Source organism: Aotus nancymaae, unplaced genomic scaffold, assembly GCF_030222135.1.
Source record: "Aotus nancymaae isolate 86718 unplaced genomic scaffold, 86718_ANA_hifiasm-v0.15.2.pri h1tg000041l, whole genome shotgun sequence".
In the NCBI taxonomy this organism is placed as follows: Eukaryota; Metazoa; Chordata; class Mammalia; order Primates; family Aotidae; genus Aotus; species Aotus nancymaae.
Window position 1 is genome coordinate 9,322,771 of NW_026988455.1, and position 16,488 is coordinate 9,339,258.

At 55.5% G+C, this 16,488-nt stretch overlaps 1 protein-coding gene across 1 annotated transcript in view; it reads right to left on the reverse strand.

The window, feature by feature from the left end:
- Window positions 1-1,031: 1,031 nt before the first annotated feature.
- The window catches only part of IGDCC3 (immunoglobulin superfamily DCC subclass member 3), a 45,193-nt gene continuing 29,736 nt past the window's right edge, over window positions 1,032-16,488 (reverse strand). Inside the window, exons 2-13 of the mRNA XM_021672047.2 lie at window positions 8,311-8,455; window positions 7,809-7,939; window positions 7,108-7,245; window positions 5,634-5,792; window positions 4,345-4,510; window positions 3,817-4,064; window positions 3,473-3,637; window positions 2,672-2,863; window positions 2,416-2,520; window positions 1,849-1,987; window positions 1,529-1,736; window positions 1,032-1,253 (exon numbers count right to left, since the gene is read on the reverse strand). Coding sequence (XP_021527722.1) covers window positions 1,032-1,253; window positions 1,529-1,736; window positions 1,849-1,987; window positions 2,416-2,520; window positions 2,672-2,863; window positions 3,473-3,637; window positions 3,817-4,064; window positions 4,345-4,510; window positions 5,634-5,792; window positions 7,108-7,245; window positions 7,809-7,939; window positions 8,311-8,455 — 2,018 coding nt within the window. The remainder of the gene's footprint in view (window positions 1,254-1,528; window positions 1,737-1,848; window positions 1,988-2,415; window positions 2,521-2,671; window positions 2,864-3,472; window positions 3,638-3,816; window positions 4,065-4,344; window positions 4,511-5,633; window positions 5,793-7,107; window positions 7,246-7,808; window positions 7,940-8,310; window positions 8,456-16,488) is intronic.

The following is a 16,488-nucleotide window of genomic DNA, read 5'->3' on the forward strand; positions in this document are numbered from 1 at the left end:
CCAGGGGCCCGGCCTGCAGGGCAGGAGGCAGGCAGCCGGACCATGCCGCCCTCCCAAGCCCAGGTTCCTCATGGGCATCCCCATCAAGGATGGGCTGGCTCAAACAACTGGGAGTGGACAGACCAGACGAGGACAGGCGGTGTGCCAGGAGGTGGCTTGTTTGGACAACTGTACTTCAAGGAACAAATCTCCTCTCATTTTTGGCTTCTTTCACATTTTCTCTCCACCCAATCCATTTATATTTCTGTAGGCCCCGAGAGTTCCCCTTGGTGGCCTCCCCTCTGTAGGAGAGGCAGGTGGGTGTGGGCAGGAGGGGTGGGGAGGCAGGTCCAGTGATAACACAGCCCGCAGAGCCAGCGAGCCTTGAGGTAGACATTTTCTTTCACACCTGGAACAGGGAAGAGCTTTTTTTTTTTTTTTTTTTTCCTTTTCAACTCTGGACAACAGTGTGGGAAGGGAGAGGGGGTGCCCGTCAAGTGGGCTTGAGGTAGGAGTGCATTCGGGCTCTGTGGGGTAAGGGGGCTGAGGCCACTGCCCCACTGCCCCCAGGACATTCATTCCGGCTGAGGTAGGTGCTGAGAGCCAAAACAGCAAAAATCCATCCTGAGAAAACAAGATCGGTGAGGGTGACAGTGTCGGGGCCCAGCTACAGCAGGGTCATCTTTTGGAGTCTAATTCGCCTTCCTCTCTCTCTCTCTTTTTTTTTTTTTTTTTTGATTTTAAGTTTTGCTTTTTAAAGGAAAATATTAGTTCAGTTCCAAGTCATGTGGGTACCAGGCAGATGCGAGGGGGCATCAGCCCAGGGAGGGAACGGGCTTCTGCAGGAACTGCTCCAGCTCCTGAGGGGTGTTGGGGGGGTGGGTCCCTGCCAAGGCGGCCTTGGGTTTTTACAACCCACGAGGCAGTCAGGACAGAAATGCTGGGGACCCCCAGGACCATCCAAATCCCACATGACAGCAGAAATCTTGCTTTTGACCTGAGAATGGGCCCCCTGCCCCCTGCCACCACCTCCGGAGCCTGCCAGACACTGGCTAGTGTCCCGAGTGAGCTGGCTGGGTAACCGGGGCCGCCACAGGCCTGGCGGCCTGGCCTTCACTGAGGAGGCCCGGGCCTCCATCTGGGGGTGGCGGGGCAGCTGCCAGGCCCGAGCAGGGGGCCGTGGCCTCCGTTGTCCTCCCCTCCATCAGGCCGCACCCCTGAAGTGGCAGCTTGGAGAGCTGGGTCTCCTCACACGAGGCGGGGGCTGCAGCATCCTGCTGGGGAAACAGCCCGTCACACAGGCATCAATCGACGGCCAGAGCACCAGGCTCCAATTCAACCCCACTTGGGACTTAAGGTCTCCAGGTCTCCCTGCCTGACTCAGGGGCACAGAGAGAAGCGACAACCCTCGGTTTTGTGCCCAGAGAAGACCTGCAGCTTGGCTACGGCCAATGATCAAGGCCCGTGGCCAGGGTGAAGAGGGGGCAGGATCCGAAGGTGGTGGTGTCAGAGCCTGAGGAGTGGGGGTGTTCAAGGCATGGGCACTTACTGTGGGTCTGGGGTCCGGCTGCCCTGCTGCCCCGGCTGGGGGGAACAGCTGCTCCAGCTCCTTCATATCCACACGTTTCTCGTTTCGGCCCAGCTGGCCCCGCTCTCCCCATCTCACCCCATTTAGGGCCAGGATGCCAGGGTCCCTCTGGCTCCGGGGACCCTGAGGCGGGGACAGCTGGTTTTCCACATCCTTACACAAGAGGACCCTAGGGGTGAGCCAGGAATCGGGGGGAGGGAGAGAGACGAGACAGGCAGTGATCCCACACTCACCTAGTCTTCCCACACCAGCCCAGCCCCTCTCCCTGGCCAAGGACCCACCTGCCCCTTTGGCCGAACAGGAGGAAGAGGACACAGAAGATGATGCAGGTGACCCCGATGTGGATGCCGATGACAATGCCCGTGGTGGACGTCTGGTTGGTGGTCTCGTCCTTCCGGCAGTCACACGGTGGGCTCAAGGCTGGGAACAGGGATGGGTTGGGGGCTTTGGCTGCCCGGGTCTGAAGCACTCCCAAACACCCTGCCTCTGGGGGCTCCTCTTCCTCCAGCTGCTCCCACCCCCAAGTGGGAGTGGGAACACCCTTTGACTTTGCCTACAGGACTCCAGCCCAATCTTTTTGGTTTTTCTTTACCAGATGCTAGGAATAGCATGGACTATTTCATCCTTGCCACAGCTTTGTAAAGGAGGCACTATTATCCCTGTACTGTAGAGAAAACTGATCAGACAGATTAAATAACTTGACCAAAGTCACACAGCCAGCACATGGCATGGCCAAGTTTCAAACTGCGGTCTAAGCCTGTGCTCTCGAGGGCTGCATGTAATGTCTCACCCTGTTATGTTTCCTGCTTCCCACCCGCTCAGCCCTGCACCCCATCCCCAGCCCTCACCTGTCCTCTCAGATGCTCCCCTCAAAGACACAAAGCGGACTGTGGCGTTGCCATCCCCATGCTGGTTGTAGGCGAGCAGCTTTACCTCATATACTGCAGTGGGGTCTGGGGGAAGGCAGGGTGGCTGAGTGACTGCCCCTGCCCCACCATGTACTCTGTCCTGGCCAGGAAAAGGGGGTGACCCCTGTACACCACCTCCTGGCCCTCAGCGCTACACCCTGCCCAGCCCGCAGGCCCAGGGCTGTGTCCGCCTCACCCAGCTGGCTGAGGTTGTAGGAGGAGACAGTTCCAGGAAGCAGGATGGGGCCGGTGAAGGCAGTCTTGCTTGCTGGGCGGTAAAACAGCTTGAAGCCTCCCTCGTGCTGAGCCAGCCGGGGCCAAGGCTCCCACAGCAGCTGCAGGGAGGAGCTGCCCAGGACCCGTACTGACAACGGAGGCGGGGCAGGGGCTGTAGGTAGAGAAGGAGGCCATGATGTAAGGACCCAGTGGAAGCTCTACCTGTCTTTCTTTCTTTTTTTTTTTTTGAGATGGAGTCTTACTCCGCCACCCAGGCTGGAGTGCAATGGCGCGATGTCAGCTCACTGCAACCTCCGTCTCCCGGGTTCAAGCAATTCTCCTGTCTCAGCCTCCCTAGTAGCTGGGATTACAGGTACGTGCCACCACACTCAGCTAATTTTTTGAATTTTTAGTAGAGATGGGGTTTCACCATGTTGGTCAGGGTGGTCTTGAACTCCTGACCTTGTGATTTGCCCACCTTGGCCTCCCAAAGTGCTGGGATTACAGGCATGAGCCACTGCGCCCAGCTGGAAGCTCTGCCGTTCTACCTTCCACCTGTGACCCTGACCCCCAACACCCTAACAGCCCCCTGGCATCTGACCGAGGGGGCTTATGAAAGCAGAACCTTCCTACAAATCAGAAAAATAAGCTCTTTCCTCCAAGTAGACTCCGCCTCAGGGCCAGGTTCCCTGCACAGTGCACAACCTGAACAAGTGTGCATGGTGGTTCTGCTCTGACACCCTGAGGGCCTGTGGTTTTTTGCTCCACACCCAGACCTCACCTTCACCCAGGGTGCTAGCTAGGGTGGGCACGGAGGCTGAGCTGGCCCCCCTTGGCGTGTAGGCCTTGATGTAGAAGCTGTAGGCGGTGGAGGGCTCCAGGTCGCTGACCAGGTGCTGAAAGGTGCTTTTGCTGACTGCTTCCTGATACTCCAGCTCTGGCGGGTCTGGAGAGGCACAGGGTGGGCATGGGAGTATGAAGGACTGGGGGCTTCCTGCCAGCATTGGTGAAATGAGGGCAGCCAGGGTGCAGAAGGGGAAGAAGCAAAGGGAGGCATCAGGTCGGGATGTGCAGGACGGGAACGGATGAGGATTAGTGAATTAGAGGAAGGGCAGCTGCGCGCACCGGCAGCCTTCCTGATGTGCAGGACGTAGCCGATGATCTCCCTCGTGTTGGCCAGCGGCTCACTCCAGGATACGCGCACCTCAGTGGACGACACAGACACCGCCCGCACATTGCGGGGAGGCCCCGGCAGCCCCTCAGCCCACAGTACGGTCAGCCTGGCACTGGCCTGTGATGAGCCCGCACTGTTCTCAGCCACGCACTGGTAGATGGCCTCATCTTCAGGACCAATTCCAGAAATGGTCAGTGTGCTGCAGGGGAGAGACAGCCTCAGGTCCCCTCCTTCTCCATGGAGGTTGGCCAAATCTCCCCATTGGAGAGATGGAGAAACTGAGTCTTTCCAGGAGACAAAGGACTTGTCTGAGGTCTCCCAGTGAGTTAGTGGTGAACTGGGACTTCAGCCCAAGTCTCCAGCCTCCCGATTCTGTGCTCTTCCCCTGCGGGAGGTGCAGTCTACTCAGGCCACTCACTCCAGGCCCCCCTTCCCTTGCTCTTCCCAGGCCCTCACCCCAGCACACACCACACAAGTACCTGTTGTTATTCTTGAGCCTCACGTGGCCTCCTGGCCCTAGCACCTGTCCGTTCTTCAGCCATGTGACGTGAGGTGGTGGCTCACCCTGGGCTTGGCAGGTGAACATGGCTGTGGTCCCAGCTGGCCTGGAGATGGACTGGGGGTGCTGCACAAACTCAGCTGGGGCTGCGAGTGGAGATGAGGGGGTGGGGGGTGGGGAACAGAGACAGCTGTGAGTGACAGCATGAGGAAGGGCACAGGGAATGGGACCAGAGATACACGGGGCGAGAGGTGGGCTCCAAACACACATCTGCCCCCTGGAGATTCCTCCAGGTGGGGCCCAGCTCAGGAGATGGCCCCCTCCCACTTCCCTCCACCCCAGCAGACCCAAGAGGACTCTATTTTAATGACTATTTAAAAGACTGACATTTGTATCCGAAAGCAATCAAGCTGAGCTCCCTGTTCAGGAAATTGTTAAATAAATAAATGTGCTAATAGGTTTGGCTGCACCTCCAGAAAGCAGTAATGACGGGGGAGATGGATGAGCCTCAGTACCGGGAGCCCCCTCGCCCCCACATTCAATTCCGCTCTCCTCCAATCCCAGGCCTCCGCCTCTATTAACACCGGGAAATGAAATGCTCCATCACTTTCATGTGGACAGATTAACGGCACATGGAATGCTAAACAAACCAGCATTTAAGTTCCTAATTCTCCCACTTCCCGTCCTTTCCCCGGCTCTCCGGCAGCAACAACCATAGGAAAATGCTGAAAACGTTCATCCAAGCCCAGTGCATGGGGACAATTGAGCCCCAGGGCCAGAGGGAAGGACCCGGTCAGCAGCAGGGCCCCGCCCCGCAGGAGGGGACACAGCTCTGCCTGTGCAGCGAGGCTGCCCGGCGACAGTGTGAAAATGACGAGCAGGCTGGGAGCGCACAGGCAGGCAGGTGTGAGCATGGACGTGCCACATGTGTGAATGAAAACAGCACGTGGGGAGACACGTGTGAGTGACACAGGTGGGGACACCAGCTGAGATGAGAAAGTGGAAATGACTCCCGGGGTGTAGGGGTGCTGGTGGCCCCGGAGGGCAGGCAGGAGCCGGCGCATGACCAAGACCCTTCCCAAGGCAAGCATTCCTTGGGGAGAGTGTGCCGCCTTTGACCTGGCCTGGGGGCAGGTGAGGGGCAAGGGGCAGGGTGCGGGCAAGTCCAGGAGACTGGTGTGAGACAGGGCCCTGGGGTTGGGTCTGGGCTGGGAGGTAGGGGCTGTGCGGAGGTCCCTGCCCTCCTCCGAGGGGTGGGCTGATCCATACCTTGTACCACCAACCGACCCTGTGCTGTTCTCCTCACGCGGGTGCCAGGTCTGTTGGCTGCACAGACATAGACACCAGAGTGCTGGACCGTCACGTCTGAGATGATGAGGTTTCCCGTGCCCAGCACCTGGATGCCCTCCACCCCGATAGGGCGGCCATCTGCGGAGGAAGGGGAGGAGAGATGGCTGGGGGTCGGACAGAGGTGTGCAAGAGGGAAAGTAAAGGAACCTTCCAGAGGGCTCTCCTTCCTCCCGTCTTCCAGGGAGCCCCAATCTTTGACTCTGCCTCTTCCCTCCCAGGCACCTGAACATGGAAGAGGCAGAGGGAGCAGCACAGAACGCTCGCCCCTAGCAGCGGAGACCCTGTGCTGACCCTAGCGTCACCAGTGACTCACGGGCCACCTGCAAGGCCCTTCTCTTCTGTTTCACAATCTGTAAAGTAAGGAGTTTGGATTTGATTGACATTTCCCAGCCTGGTTTGTCTTTCTGGAAAAAAGTTCCATGGTCAAATATCCATTCTACGCCTGGACAGTAAGTCACATCACAGTGCCCCCGTGACCGGGTACGGGGACCTGGTTAACTGAGTTTCCCTAACTTGTTAGACCAGCAGGCCATTCCTTCCCACTTGACAGATCATGCTTTGGGAAATGTTGGACCAGATGGTCCCTGGAGTGCCTGGAGGTTTCTCCTAATGGTGAGGCCACTCTTCCCAGCCTCTCCCAGGGACCTGGCCATCCCCTCACCCCCACCAGGATCAGATTAGCACAGTCAGAATACAAGGAGACAGCTCCCCATTCAGGCCCTGAAGTGGTGAAATCTATTCCATTATCCCGCCTGCTGCCCCCTCCTTCCCCATCACTCAGCTGCTACAATGTGGCACAGTCTCCCTATGAATGCAGCCCCACCCCACCCCCTCCAGAGTTTCCTTCCCGAGTGACCTTTCCGCTCAGACAATGTGGGCCCATCTGCACCCTTTCATTTCTCTCCTTCAGCTGCCTGGGGATTTAGGCTGGGGGACTTAGGGGGCCAGGCTGGAGAATAGGGGGCCCAGAGTGAGGGTTTGACAACTGGCTGAGATTTTGAGGGGCTTGGGATTGCACAGCTGAGGAACATGACCAGGGTAATGAGGGCAGAGGTTAGCAGGAGGGGACAGATAGTGGGGTGCTGAGGGCTGCTAAAGGGTGCTGGGGTCCCCGAGGCCAGGGTGAGCAGAGGACTGCCAGGACTGGGCAAGGTAACCCAGGGAGCTAAGCCATCCCTGCAGCGGGAGGGAGAATGGGTGGGTAGGCGGGCCTCCCTGGTCCTTCCAGAAGAGGGAAACTTACCCTCTTCCCAGGCCACAGGGATAGAACGGACGCCCACAGAGAACAAACAGGATTCCAAATGCCCCTGGAGCTGGGTGAGGAGTCTGAGACCGGCCCTCCCAGGGGGTGGGACAGGCTGGGAGGGGCAGGGGCTTTGAGGATGAGGCTCACCCAGGCGGCTCCAGGACACAATGGGGCGAGGGTTGCCCGTGGCGACACACTCAAGCACCGCAGTCTGGTGCACCGTCAGGGTGAGGTTCTCAGGACCCACGAGGATGGCTGGCTCCTTGTAGGCCCCAGAGCCCGAGCCTGGGAGGAAGATGCCACGTTTCCTCACTTCAGCTGGGGACTCTCCCGCTTCCTCACCCCACCCACAACCCAGGACATGGCGGGTGGGAAACAAACACCAGCCCAGACGCCAGGTCCTGTGGGCAGAGAGATACCAGGGACCAGGGTGTTCCAGACATCCATCCCTCTGCTGCAGACCCGGCAGGGCCACCAGCGATGGGGTAGTCCTGGAGCTCAGCAGACGGCGTCCCAGGGGAAAATGAGCCAGAGACCTGGCCTCAGATTCCTCTGCACCCTCATGCCAGGCAGCACAGAACCTGGCATTCCGCAGGTACTTGGCTGAGAAGCCTGCAGAGGCCAGTTGAAGGGGGTTGATCTAAGAGTGGGAGGAGGAGGAGGCCAGGTGGGGAGGTTGGGGAAAGGGAGGTTGAGGGGCTTGGGATTGCACAGCTGATTGCACAGCTGTCTACGTCCCCCAGGCCCTGCTCCTTCAGAGATGGGGAGCTGCCTGCCTCCTCTTCACTCCAGCTGGAGAGGAGCTTACAGTCCCCAGGAACCCAGGGCGGGGACTAATGGACCCTCACCGGACACGGTGAGCCTGGCCCCGTGGCTGATCCGGATGCTGGCGATGTTTGAGGCCACACAGTGGAAGATGCCACTGTCCTCAGCCCGAAGCCCTGTGATCTGCAGGACCCCCTTGGGCAGCAACGTGTACCTGTTGAGGGGAGAGACAGAGTTGGCCACCGGATCAGCCATAAAGACATGGGGCATCCGAGACACAGCCCAGGACCCAAGCACTGCCCCATCCCGACATCATCAGACACACACTGGGACTCTCGAAGGTGGACGTATCCTCAATTCCAGCCTTGACGACGATCGCACAGAAACCTCAGCCACATCCACGAACCTAGAATCTGCCCAGCAAGTCGTGTGGATACCCATCTAAACTGCGACTGCAGAAACACCCCATCTCAGGCACCTGTGGGCACCAAGTGCAGCTCCCAGAGCCTCGGGCAGTCCTTCTCCAAGGCCAGAGTCACCGGCCTCCTCTTCGTCCTCCCTCTGTCTTTCCCACACGTGGCTCACCTCTCATTGTCCGTGTCAATGGGGACTCTGTTCTTCTCCCATGTGATCAGGGGTTTGGGAAGCCCATGGATTTGGCACTGGAAGCGGGCCACACCGCCCTCCTCACCCACGGCGGCCTGGGGATGTACGTGGAAGTCCGACATGGCTGGGGAAGAGAAGAGTATGGGTGCGGCACGCTGCTGGGGGCAGAGGGGAGGGAAGAATGGGCTGCACTGGAGTCACAGGCACGGAGACCTGGAGCCCACTCCATCAAGGGGCAGGAATTCTCTGTGAGGGCAATAACTTGGGGTCCCATCAGCACTTACCCCAGCCTCCAATAGCTAGGAAACATCTCTCCTAAGAGATGGTATAGGCTGGGCTGGAATATTTTGTAGAAAGTCTGGACAAACTTCTGGATAACAAATGTCTAATAAAGAAATCCTAGGCTGTTGGGACTTCCCTTGGAGAACCTGGCCCCCCAAAAATGACCCATGAAGGCCAATCAGACAAAGCCCTGCTCCCAAGCCGCATACTCCACTTTTTCAGATTCATTTTCATAAACTGTCCCTAAGGCAGGCAAGGCCTCAGATCCCCTTCACATTTTCTTCTTTTTTTTTTGAAGACAACTGTTGCTCTGTCGCCCAGGCTGGAGTGCAGTGGCGCAATCTCAGTTCACTGCGACCTCCGCTTCCCAGGTTCAAGCAATTCTCCTGCCTCAGCCTCCCAAGTAGCTGGGACTACAGGCACACACTGCCATGCCTGGCTAATTTTTTTGTATTTTAGTAGAGACGAGGTTTCATGGTGTTTCCCAGGCTGGTCTCGAACTCCTGAGCTCAGGCAATCCACCTGCCTCGACCTCCCAAAATGCTAGGATTACAGGCGTGAGCCACCATGCCCAGGAGTGCTTCACATTTTGTAGAACTGGAAGCTGAGGCTCGGAGAGGGGAAGCAATTAGTCCAGTGTTGCCCACCAGGGACACTGGTCATCAGACCCTGGTTACCAAGGCCTGGTAGCTTTCTTTTGGTCCCTTGTCCTCCTCCTCCCACCCCCAGTTCATCCAAGGTGACAAGCCTCTCAGAAGACTGTCAGACCTACCAATCTACATTTCAATGTGTCATAAATATTCAGGGACCACTCCCCACCTTTTGGGGATCTGAACTAACCGCTTGAACTCTGGTCTGCAGAGATCATCAGTGCAGAGGGGCTGTGGCACACCCTCCCCTCCCAGTTACAGGCTGGTTAAGTGTTCCTGCCCACCCCCGTTTCCACCCATGCCCAAACCCCACCCTGTAAAGCCTGGGGAAGGAGCCCCTCCCACTTGGGTTCCCAGCTTCAGCACCAGGGCTGCGATTTCATTAAAATCCACTTTGCTTCAAGTGCGGGAAGGCGGTACACCATCTGTCCAGGCAGGCAGTCCCTCATCTCAGGCACTCCATCAACTGGGACAGTTGCTCCCCTCCCAGAGGAAGCCCTCCCCCACAGCAGCAGGGACACTGGAGCTGGTCCTGGCTCCTGTTCACGGCTCCCTGGTGTGGGCGGACCACCCTCCCTGTGGCCCCCATGCCCCATCTAAAGCCCCCTCAATCCACCAGCCTGATCTGGCCTCCAGCGAGGCCCGAAAGGCGAGCCTTTGTGCCCTTCCACCCAGAGTCCCCGGGGGCTGGCTCCTTTGTGGCGTGTTCTCCATCTCATTTGCATGTGGTTCATTAAATATAAACATGCATAAAAATCCCCCGCCCTGCCTCCTCCTCTTTGAGGGCCTCCTGAGAGTGTGGCTGATGGGTGTGTGCACCTCTTTGTACATGTGTGCGAGGCTGTGTCTCCATGTATGTGGTCTGAGTGTCCACGTCTGGATGGGAATCCGTCCACTGCTGCGGTGGGTGTGTGCCTCTGGTTCTGTACAGGTAATCAATCACACATAGGTACAGTCCTTATAAACAGTACCTTGGTGCCCTGGGGGTGGGAGGTAGGGTCAAATGTCCCAGCTTGTGCCCCCATCAGGCTTGGTGAGAGGATTCCCAGGGAGCACTGGGAGGTCAGCCTTCCCGGTCTCAGGCCAAAGGCTGTGTTTGGCCAAGGGAGGTCAGCCCAGGGGCTTGGGGGAGGGGGCTGAGGTGCTGCTGGGGCCCCTCTACTGCCTCTAGCCCTCAACCTCCAGGATGGCAACTGGATGCCATGAGCACAGGGAGAAGAGAGGCACCCAGGCTCCAGGGTCAGCTGTCTAAGTCCCCCAGGCCCTGCTCCTTCGAAGATGGGGAGCTGCCTGCCTCTTCACTCCAGCTGGAGAGGAGCTCGAAGTCCCTCAGGGACCCGGGGTGGGGACTAATGGCTCTGCTGACTACAGATGCCTCCTCATTAAGGAAGGAATCCTTTTGTGCTTCTAGCCCCATTCTGGGCTCCCTGGAGGCGCCTAGCGCTAGGAGCTGGCCTGAGGAAATATACAAGGGAAAGGGCTGCTTCTTATCAGGGCGCTGGGGATGGAGAAAGTCTGGCTTCCACTGCCTGGCTTCCTCCTCCCCCCAGCACTGAGCAGCCACAGCACAGTTGGACATGGCGCTAGAGCTGGAAGGCTCACAGGTATGGAGCCAGTCTGATATCCTCCACTGTGTACAGTGCAACTCCTAAGGGTCCCCTGGGGCCCTCTGGATGCAGCTGAGCCCACCTCCTGCCCACATTTCCCTTCCATCAGCGCAGCACCTTGCTGTACCTCTCTATCAGCTTTACTTGGTTACAGTTCTGCCAAACATTTAATTTGAAGGGTAGCTTTGCCTTTAAGAATAACTGAAGCCTAGGCGAGGTGGCTCACACCTGTAATCCCGGCACTTTGGGAGGCCCAGGGGGGCGGATCACCTGAGATCAGGAGTTTGAGACCAGCCTGACCAACATGGAGAAAATACAAAATTAGCTAAGTGTGGTGGTACATGCCTGTAATCCCAGCTACTCGGGAGGCTGAAGCAGGAGAATCACTTGAACCTGGGAGGTGTAGGTTGCGGTGAGCTGAGATAGCATCATTGTACTCCAGCCTGGGCGACAGAATAAGACTCTGTCTCAAAAAAAAAAAAAAAAGAGCAATTGTAAACCATGAATCTGAAGCCAATCTAACTGCAGAGTGGACTGCATGTTGGACTAGCTTCTCACTGTGTAGAGGAAAGGTAAGCTGGCTGCATAGGTGTGATCCAGGAAGGACAGGCGTAAGAGGAGGGTGTGGTCTTCTTCATCTGAGGCTCCTCCTTCTCTCCCTTCCTTAACCCTCTCTCAACTCTTTGGTCAGTCCTGCATACTCCTTAGGCATCCTGAGAGCTCTGTGAGACCCCAGGCAGGCAGCACTCTCTGAGCCACAAATGAAGGGAGTGGACAAGCCGCTCTTCAGGGCCCCTCCAGCCCTCCCTCCCCAACCGTCTTCATGAACAGGATCCACAATCTCTGGGCCAGCAAACTCAGCTTAGCTAGAGTCTCCTAAAATCTTCCACACACATCTGTTTCATAAGCAATAGTATTTTTCCTTTTGAGACAGGCTCTCACGCTGTCACCCAGGCTGGTGTGATGCAAGCTCACTGCAGACTTGACCTCCCAGGCTCAAGCAATCCGCCCACCTCAGCCTCCTAAGGAGCTGGGACCACAGGCATACACCACCATGCCCAACTAAATTTTTAATTTTTTTTTTTTTTTTTGAGACGGAGTCTTGTTATGTTGCCCAGGCTGGAATACAGTGGCACCATCTCGGCTCACTGCAACCTCTACCTCCCACGCTCAAGCGACTCTCCTGCCTCAGCCTCCCGAGTAGTTGGAATTACAGGTGTGTGCCACCATGCCCAGCTAATTTTTGTATTTGTAATAGAGATGGGGTTTCACCATATTGGTCAGGCTGGTTTCGAACTCCTGACCTCATGATCCACCCACCTCGGCCTCCTAAAGCTCTGGGATTACAGGGGTGAGCCACTGTGCCCGGCCAATTTCTATATTTCTTATAGAGACAGGGTTTCCCTATGTTTCCCAGGCTGGCACAGCATTTTGCTTTTGGAAGTTTGAGGAAAAGGTATGTTGGGGCCACTTTGGCCCCCTCTAGTCTCTCAGGGTAGAACATGTTTGATTCATGAGTATGTTTATGCCCTGGCGTGCCAGCAGGACACAGAGTCGGGTAGGCTATCCCTGATTACGTTTCTCTAGGGAGAGGGTCCCTGGAAAAACATGAGGAAGTGGGGCTGAGGGCCGGACCTCAGGGCACCCTGAGATCTGAACAAGTCACGCTGCAGGCCACTGTGTTGCTGATGACAGTGCGGACGAGCTAGTGTGTTAGCACTGATGTTTGTGTCTGGTGTTGGTGGTATTGTGTCTGTGGCTGGTGCATGTGACAGTGGTGCTGTGATTTGGTTCTTTACACTCCGTGGACATCTGTTGGCCTAGTGCAGACAGTTTTGGGTCCCTCAGTTCAAGCTGGCTGATGGGAGAGGGTGACGGGCAATGGTCCTCCAGGTGTGAGGGCCAGAGAAAGCGACAGGGAGGAAAAAGTCCTGCTTGGCAGTAGGTGGGGAGAAATGAAGGAGAGACGCCTTTGTTCACAGTGATCTGGGAAGGAGTCTCCCAGCTCCTCCCTGCCACCACCATAGGTACAACCAGGCTGTGAGGAGAGACAGAGGGCAGAGAGTGAGTTTAGCAATTCACAGGGTTGGAAGGGAACAGAAAGAGGCAGGAAGCAGTTCCTGGACACCCCTATAAATCACCAGAGGGGAGGGGTCTCCTGAGAGCCAGCTCTACAGCCGCTCAGGGAGGGGAGGGGGACTTTCTTCCTGGTCCAGGACCTCTGACAAGGTCAGGCCTGGATCTGATTAGACAGGCTCCAGGGGGAGGTGGGGGCAGCAAAGGGTCAAGGTAAAGTGCTGGGAAGGAAGCTCAGGCCCCCCACCCTTTGGCCACAGCCAGACTCCTATCCGGTATGTGATGGTAAAAAGATCTGGGGGCATGTTTCGATGGAGAGATCAAAACATAACCTTTGCAAAAGCGAGGGGCCCTGAGGGTCTGAGGCGCCGGCTGCCCCCACCTCATACAGCCATTCAAGAGGGGCAGTTGTGAACCACAGACTCTTCTGAAGGCCACCAAGGCCCGTTCCCTCCTTGTATCCATCCCTGACAAAGACCAGGGACACACAGCCTTCTGGATATCCAGCCCCTCCTTGGGCAGCTGGGACAGTTATCATGTTTTTGGTTCCTCCAGACACATGCCTGAATACCATATACTTCTACCTGTGGCCCCCAGCTTTTCCCTTTAAAACCACATTTTCTTTTTTTTGAGATAGAGTTTCCATCTATCACCCAGGCTCCAGTGCAGTGGCACGATCTCAGCTCACTGCAACCTTTGCCTCCTGGGTTCAAGCAATTCTCCTGTCTTAGCCTCCCAAGTAGCTGGGACTACAGGCACACACCACCATGCCAGGCTAATTTTTGTAATTTTAGTACAGATGGAGTTTTGCCATGTTGGCTAGGCTGGTCTTGAACTCCTGACCTCAAGCGAGCGATCCACCAGCCCCAGCCTCCTAAAGCGCTGGGATTACAGTTGTAAGCCACCACGCCTGGCCCACATTTTCCAATATAGTGGCCAGCTATTAAGCACTTGAAATGTGGCCAGTCCAAATTGAGATGGGCTGTAAGTATCAAATACACACTGGATTTTGAAGACCTAGTATTAAAAAAAGAGAGAAAAAAAAGACACTAATCTTAGGGGAATGCAAGTCAAAACTACAATGGGATGTATACTATCAAAAATACAGAAAATAGCAACTGTTGATGAGGATGTGGAAAATCAAAAACCCTGTGCACTGTTGGTGGGAATGTAAAATGGTGCAGTCGCTGTGCAACACCGTATAATTCTAAAACAATTAAAAGTAGAATTAGCACTTTTAATTGTTTAGTGATCCAGCAATCCCACTTCTGGGTATATACCCAAAAGAACTGAAAGCAGGGTCTCAAAGAGATGTTTGATAATGTCTACAGCAGCATTATTCACAATAGCTAAAAGGTGAAAGAAACGTGTGTATTGACAGACAGATAAACAAGATGTGGTATATCCATAGAGTGGAATATTATTCAGCCTTAAAAAGGAGGATATCCTGGCAGGGCACGGTGGCTCACGCCTGTAACCCCAGCACCTTGGGAGGCGAGGTGGGCGGATCACAAGGTCAGGAGATCGAGACCATCCTGGCTAACATGGTGAAACCCCACCTCTACTAAAAAAATTAAAAAATTAGCCAGGTGTGGTGGCACGTGCCTGTAGTCCCAGCTACTTGGGAGGCTGAGGCAGGATAATCCCTTGAACCTGGGAGGCGGAAGTTGCAGTGAGCTGAGATTGCGCCACTGCACTCCAGCCTGGGAGACACAGTGAGACATCTAAAAAAAAAGAAGGAAATCCTGACACATGCTACAACAGGGATGAACACTGAGGAGGACCATACTAGGTGAGATAAGCCAGTGACAAAAAGATACTGTACAATTCTACTTATTTGAGGTATGTAGAGCAGTCAAATTCATAGCCCACCGGGCTTTACATCACCAGAGGACTTTGAGTTAATTTCAATCATCAACCATCCCCTATCTGTGCTGTCCAATGTGGTAGCTATAAGCCACATGTGGCCATTGATTTATTTTTTGAGACGGGGTCTTGCTCTGTCACCCAGGCTGGAGTGCAGTGGCATGATCCTGGCTCACCGCAACCTATGCCAAGTGATTCTCATGCCTCAGCCTCCCTAGTAGCTAGGATTACAGGCACCTGCCACCATGCCTGCATAGTTTTTTGTATTTTTAGGAGAGACGGGGTTTCATTCTATCGACCAGGCTGGTCTCGAACTCCTGGCCTCAAGTGATCCTCCCACCTGGGCCTCCCAGAATGTTGGGATTAATAGGCATGAGCCACCATGCCTGGCCTCACATGTGGCCATTTAAATTAGAACTACATACAATTAAAAAATTTAGTTCCTTCTTCTCACTAGCCACATTTCAAGTGCTCAGCAGCCACAAGTGGTTACTGGCTGCACTACGGGTCAGCGCCAATAGAATAACTTCAGTCATTACAGAGAAGTCTATCAGACAGCACTGGTCCAGACCTGAGGGAAGGCTGTGGACTCCCCCACCTCCCCCACCGCCTTCTCTTCTGCTTTCCTGCTGTCCTGCCAGAGAGCAACCCTCCTCTCCATCCTCATCACTGGCTGGCCTTGTCCCTGCCTGCACCCCACCTCTTGGCCACATGGACTCAGAGACTGATGACGAGGCCCACATCTGATTCCATGCTAGGGCTACTGGAGTGCAGTGACATGATCTCGGCTCACTGCAACCTCTGCCTCCCTCTCCTGAGTAGCTGGGACTACAGACGTGCACCACCACATCCGGCTAATTTTATTTTTTTTAGTAGAGACGGGGTTTCACCATATTGGCCAGGCTGGTCTCAAACTCCTGACCTTGTGATCCACCCGCCTCAGCCTCCCAAAGTGCTAGGATTACAGGCATGAGCCACCACACCTGGCCTGTGTGTGTGTGTCTGTGTTTTTTTGTTTGTTTGTTTTTGAGACAGGGTCTCGCTTTGTCTCCTATACTCACCTTGACCTCTCCGGCTCAGAACTTTTTGAGGTAGTGGTACAGGGAGGAGATGAATGGTAAAGGTTCTGGACTCATACAGAACTGAGTTCAAATCTCAGCACCACCATTATGGACTGTGAGATCCTGGGCAAGTGATACAATCTCTCAAAATTGCTATTGTCTCACTTATAAAACCAGATGATCACAGCTCACTCACTGGAGCTGCTGCGATAGGGGAGGATTCAATGAGCTATGATCGTAAAGTGCTTAGCACAGGCCTTGGCAGAGAGCGAATACTTGCTATCTATTCTTGAGGGGAGATGGTATAATCTTGAGTTAAAAGGGAACTGAGGGGTTGTGGAAGAGCAGGGTGGGGGGTCAGGAAGAAGTAGTGGTAGCTCTCTTCTCCAAGGGGCAGCCTCTTCCCTTGGAGGGGATGAGGCTCAGGGAGTGGGTGGTGGAGCTCAAGCTGTCTGGAGAAGGGAGTAAAGACTGAATTTGCAAGGCCTGAATGGTGTAGGGGGAGGACATGGCAGGGGGCGAGCAGCAGGGTATAAACCAGAGCCTCTTCTACCTTACTTCTGCCTGGCGGCTTCACAGGGGCCCCAATAGACAAGCTGTCAGTTGGAAGAGGCC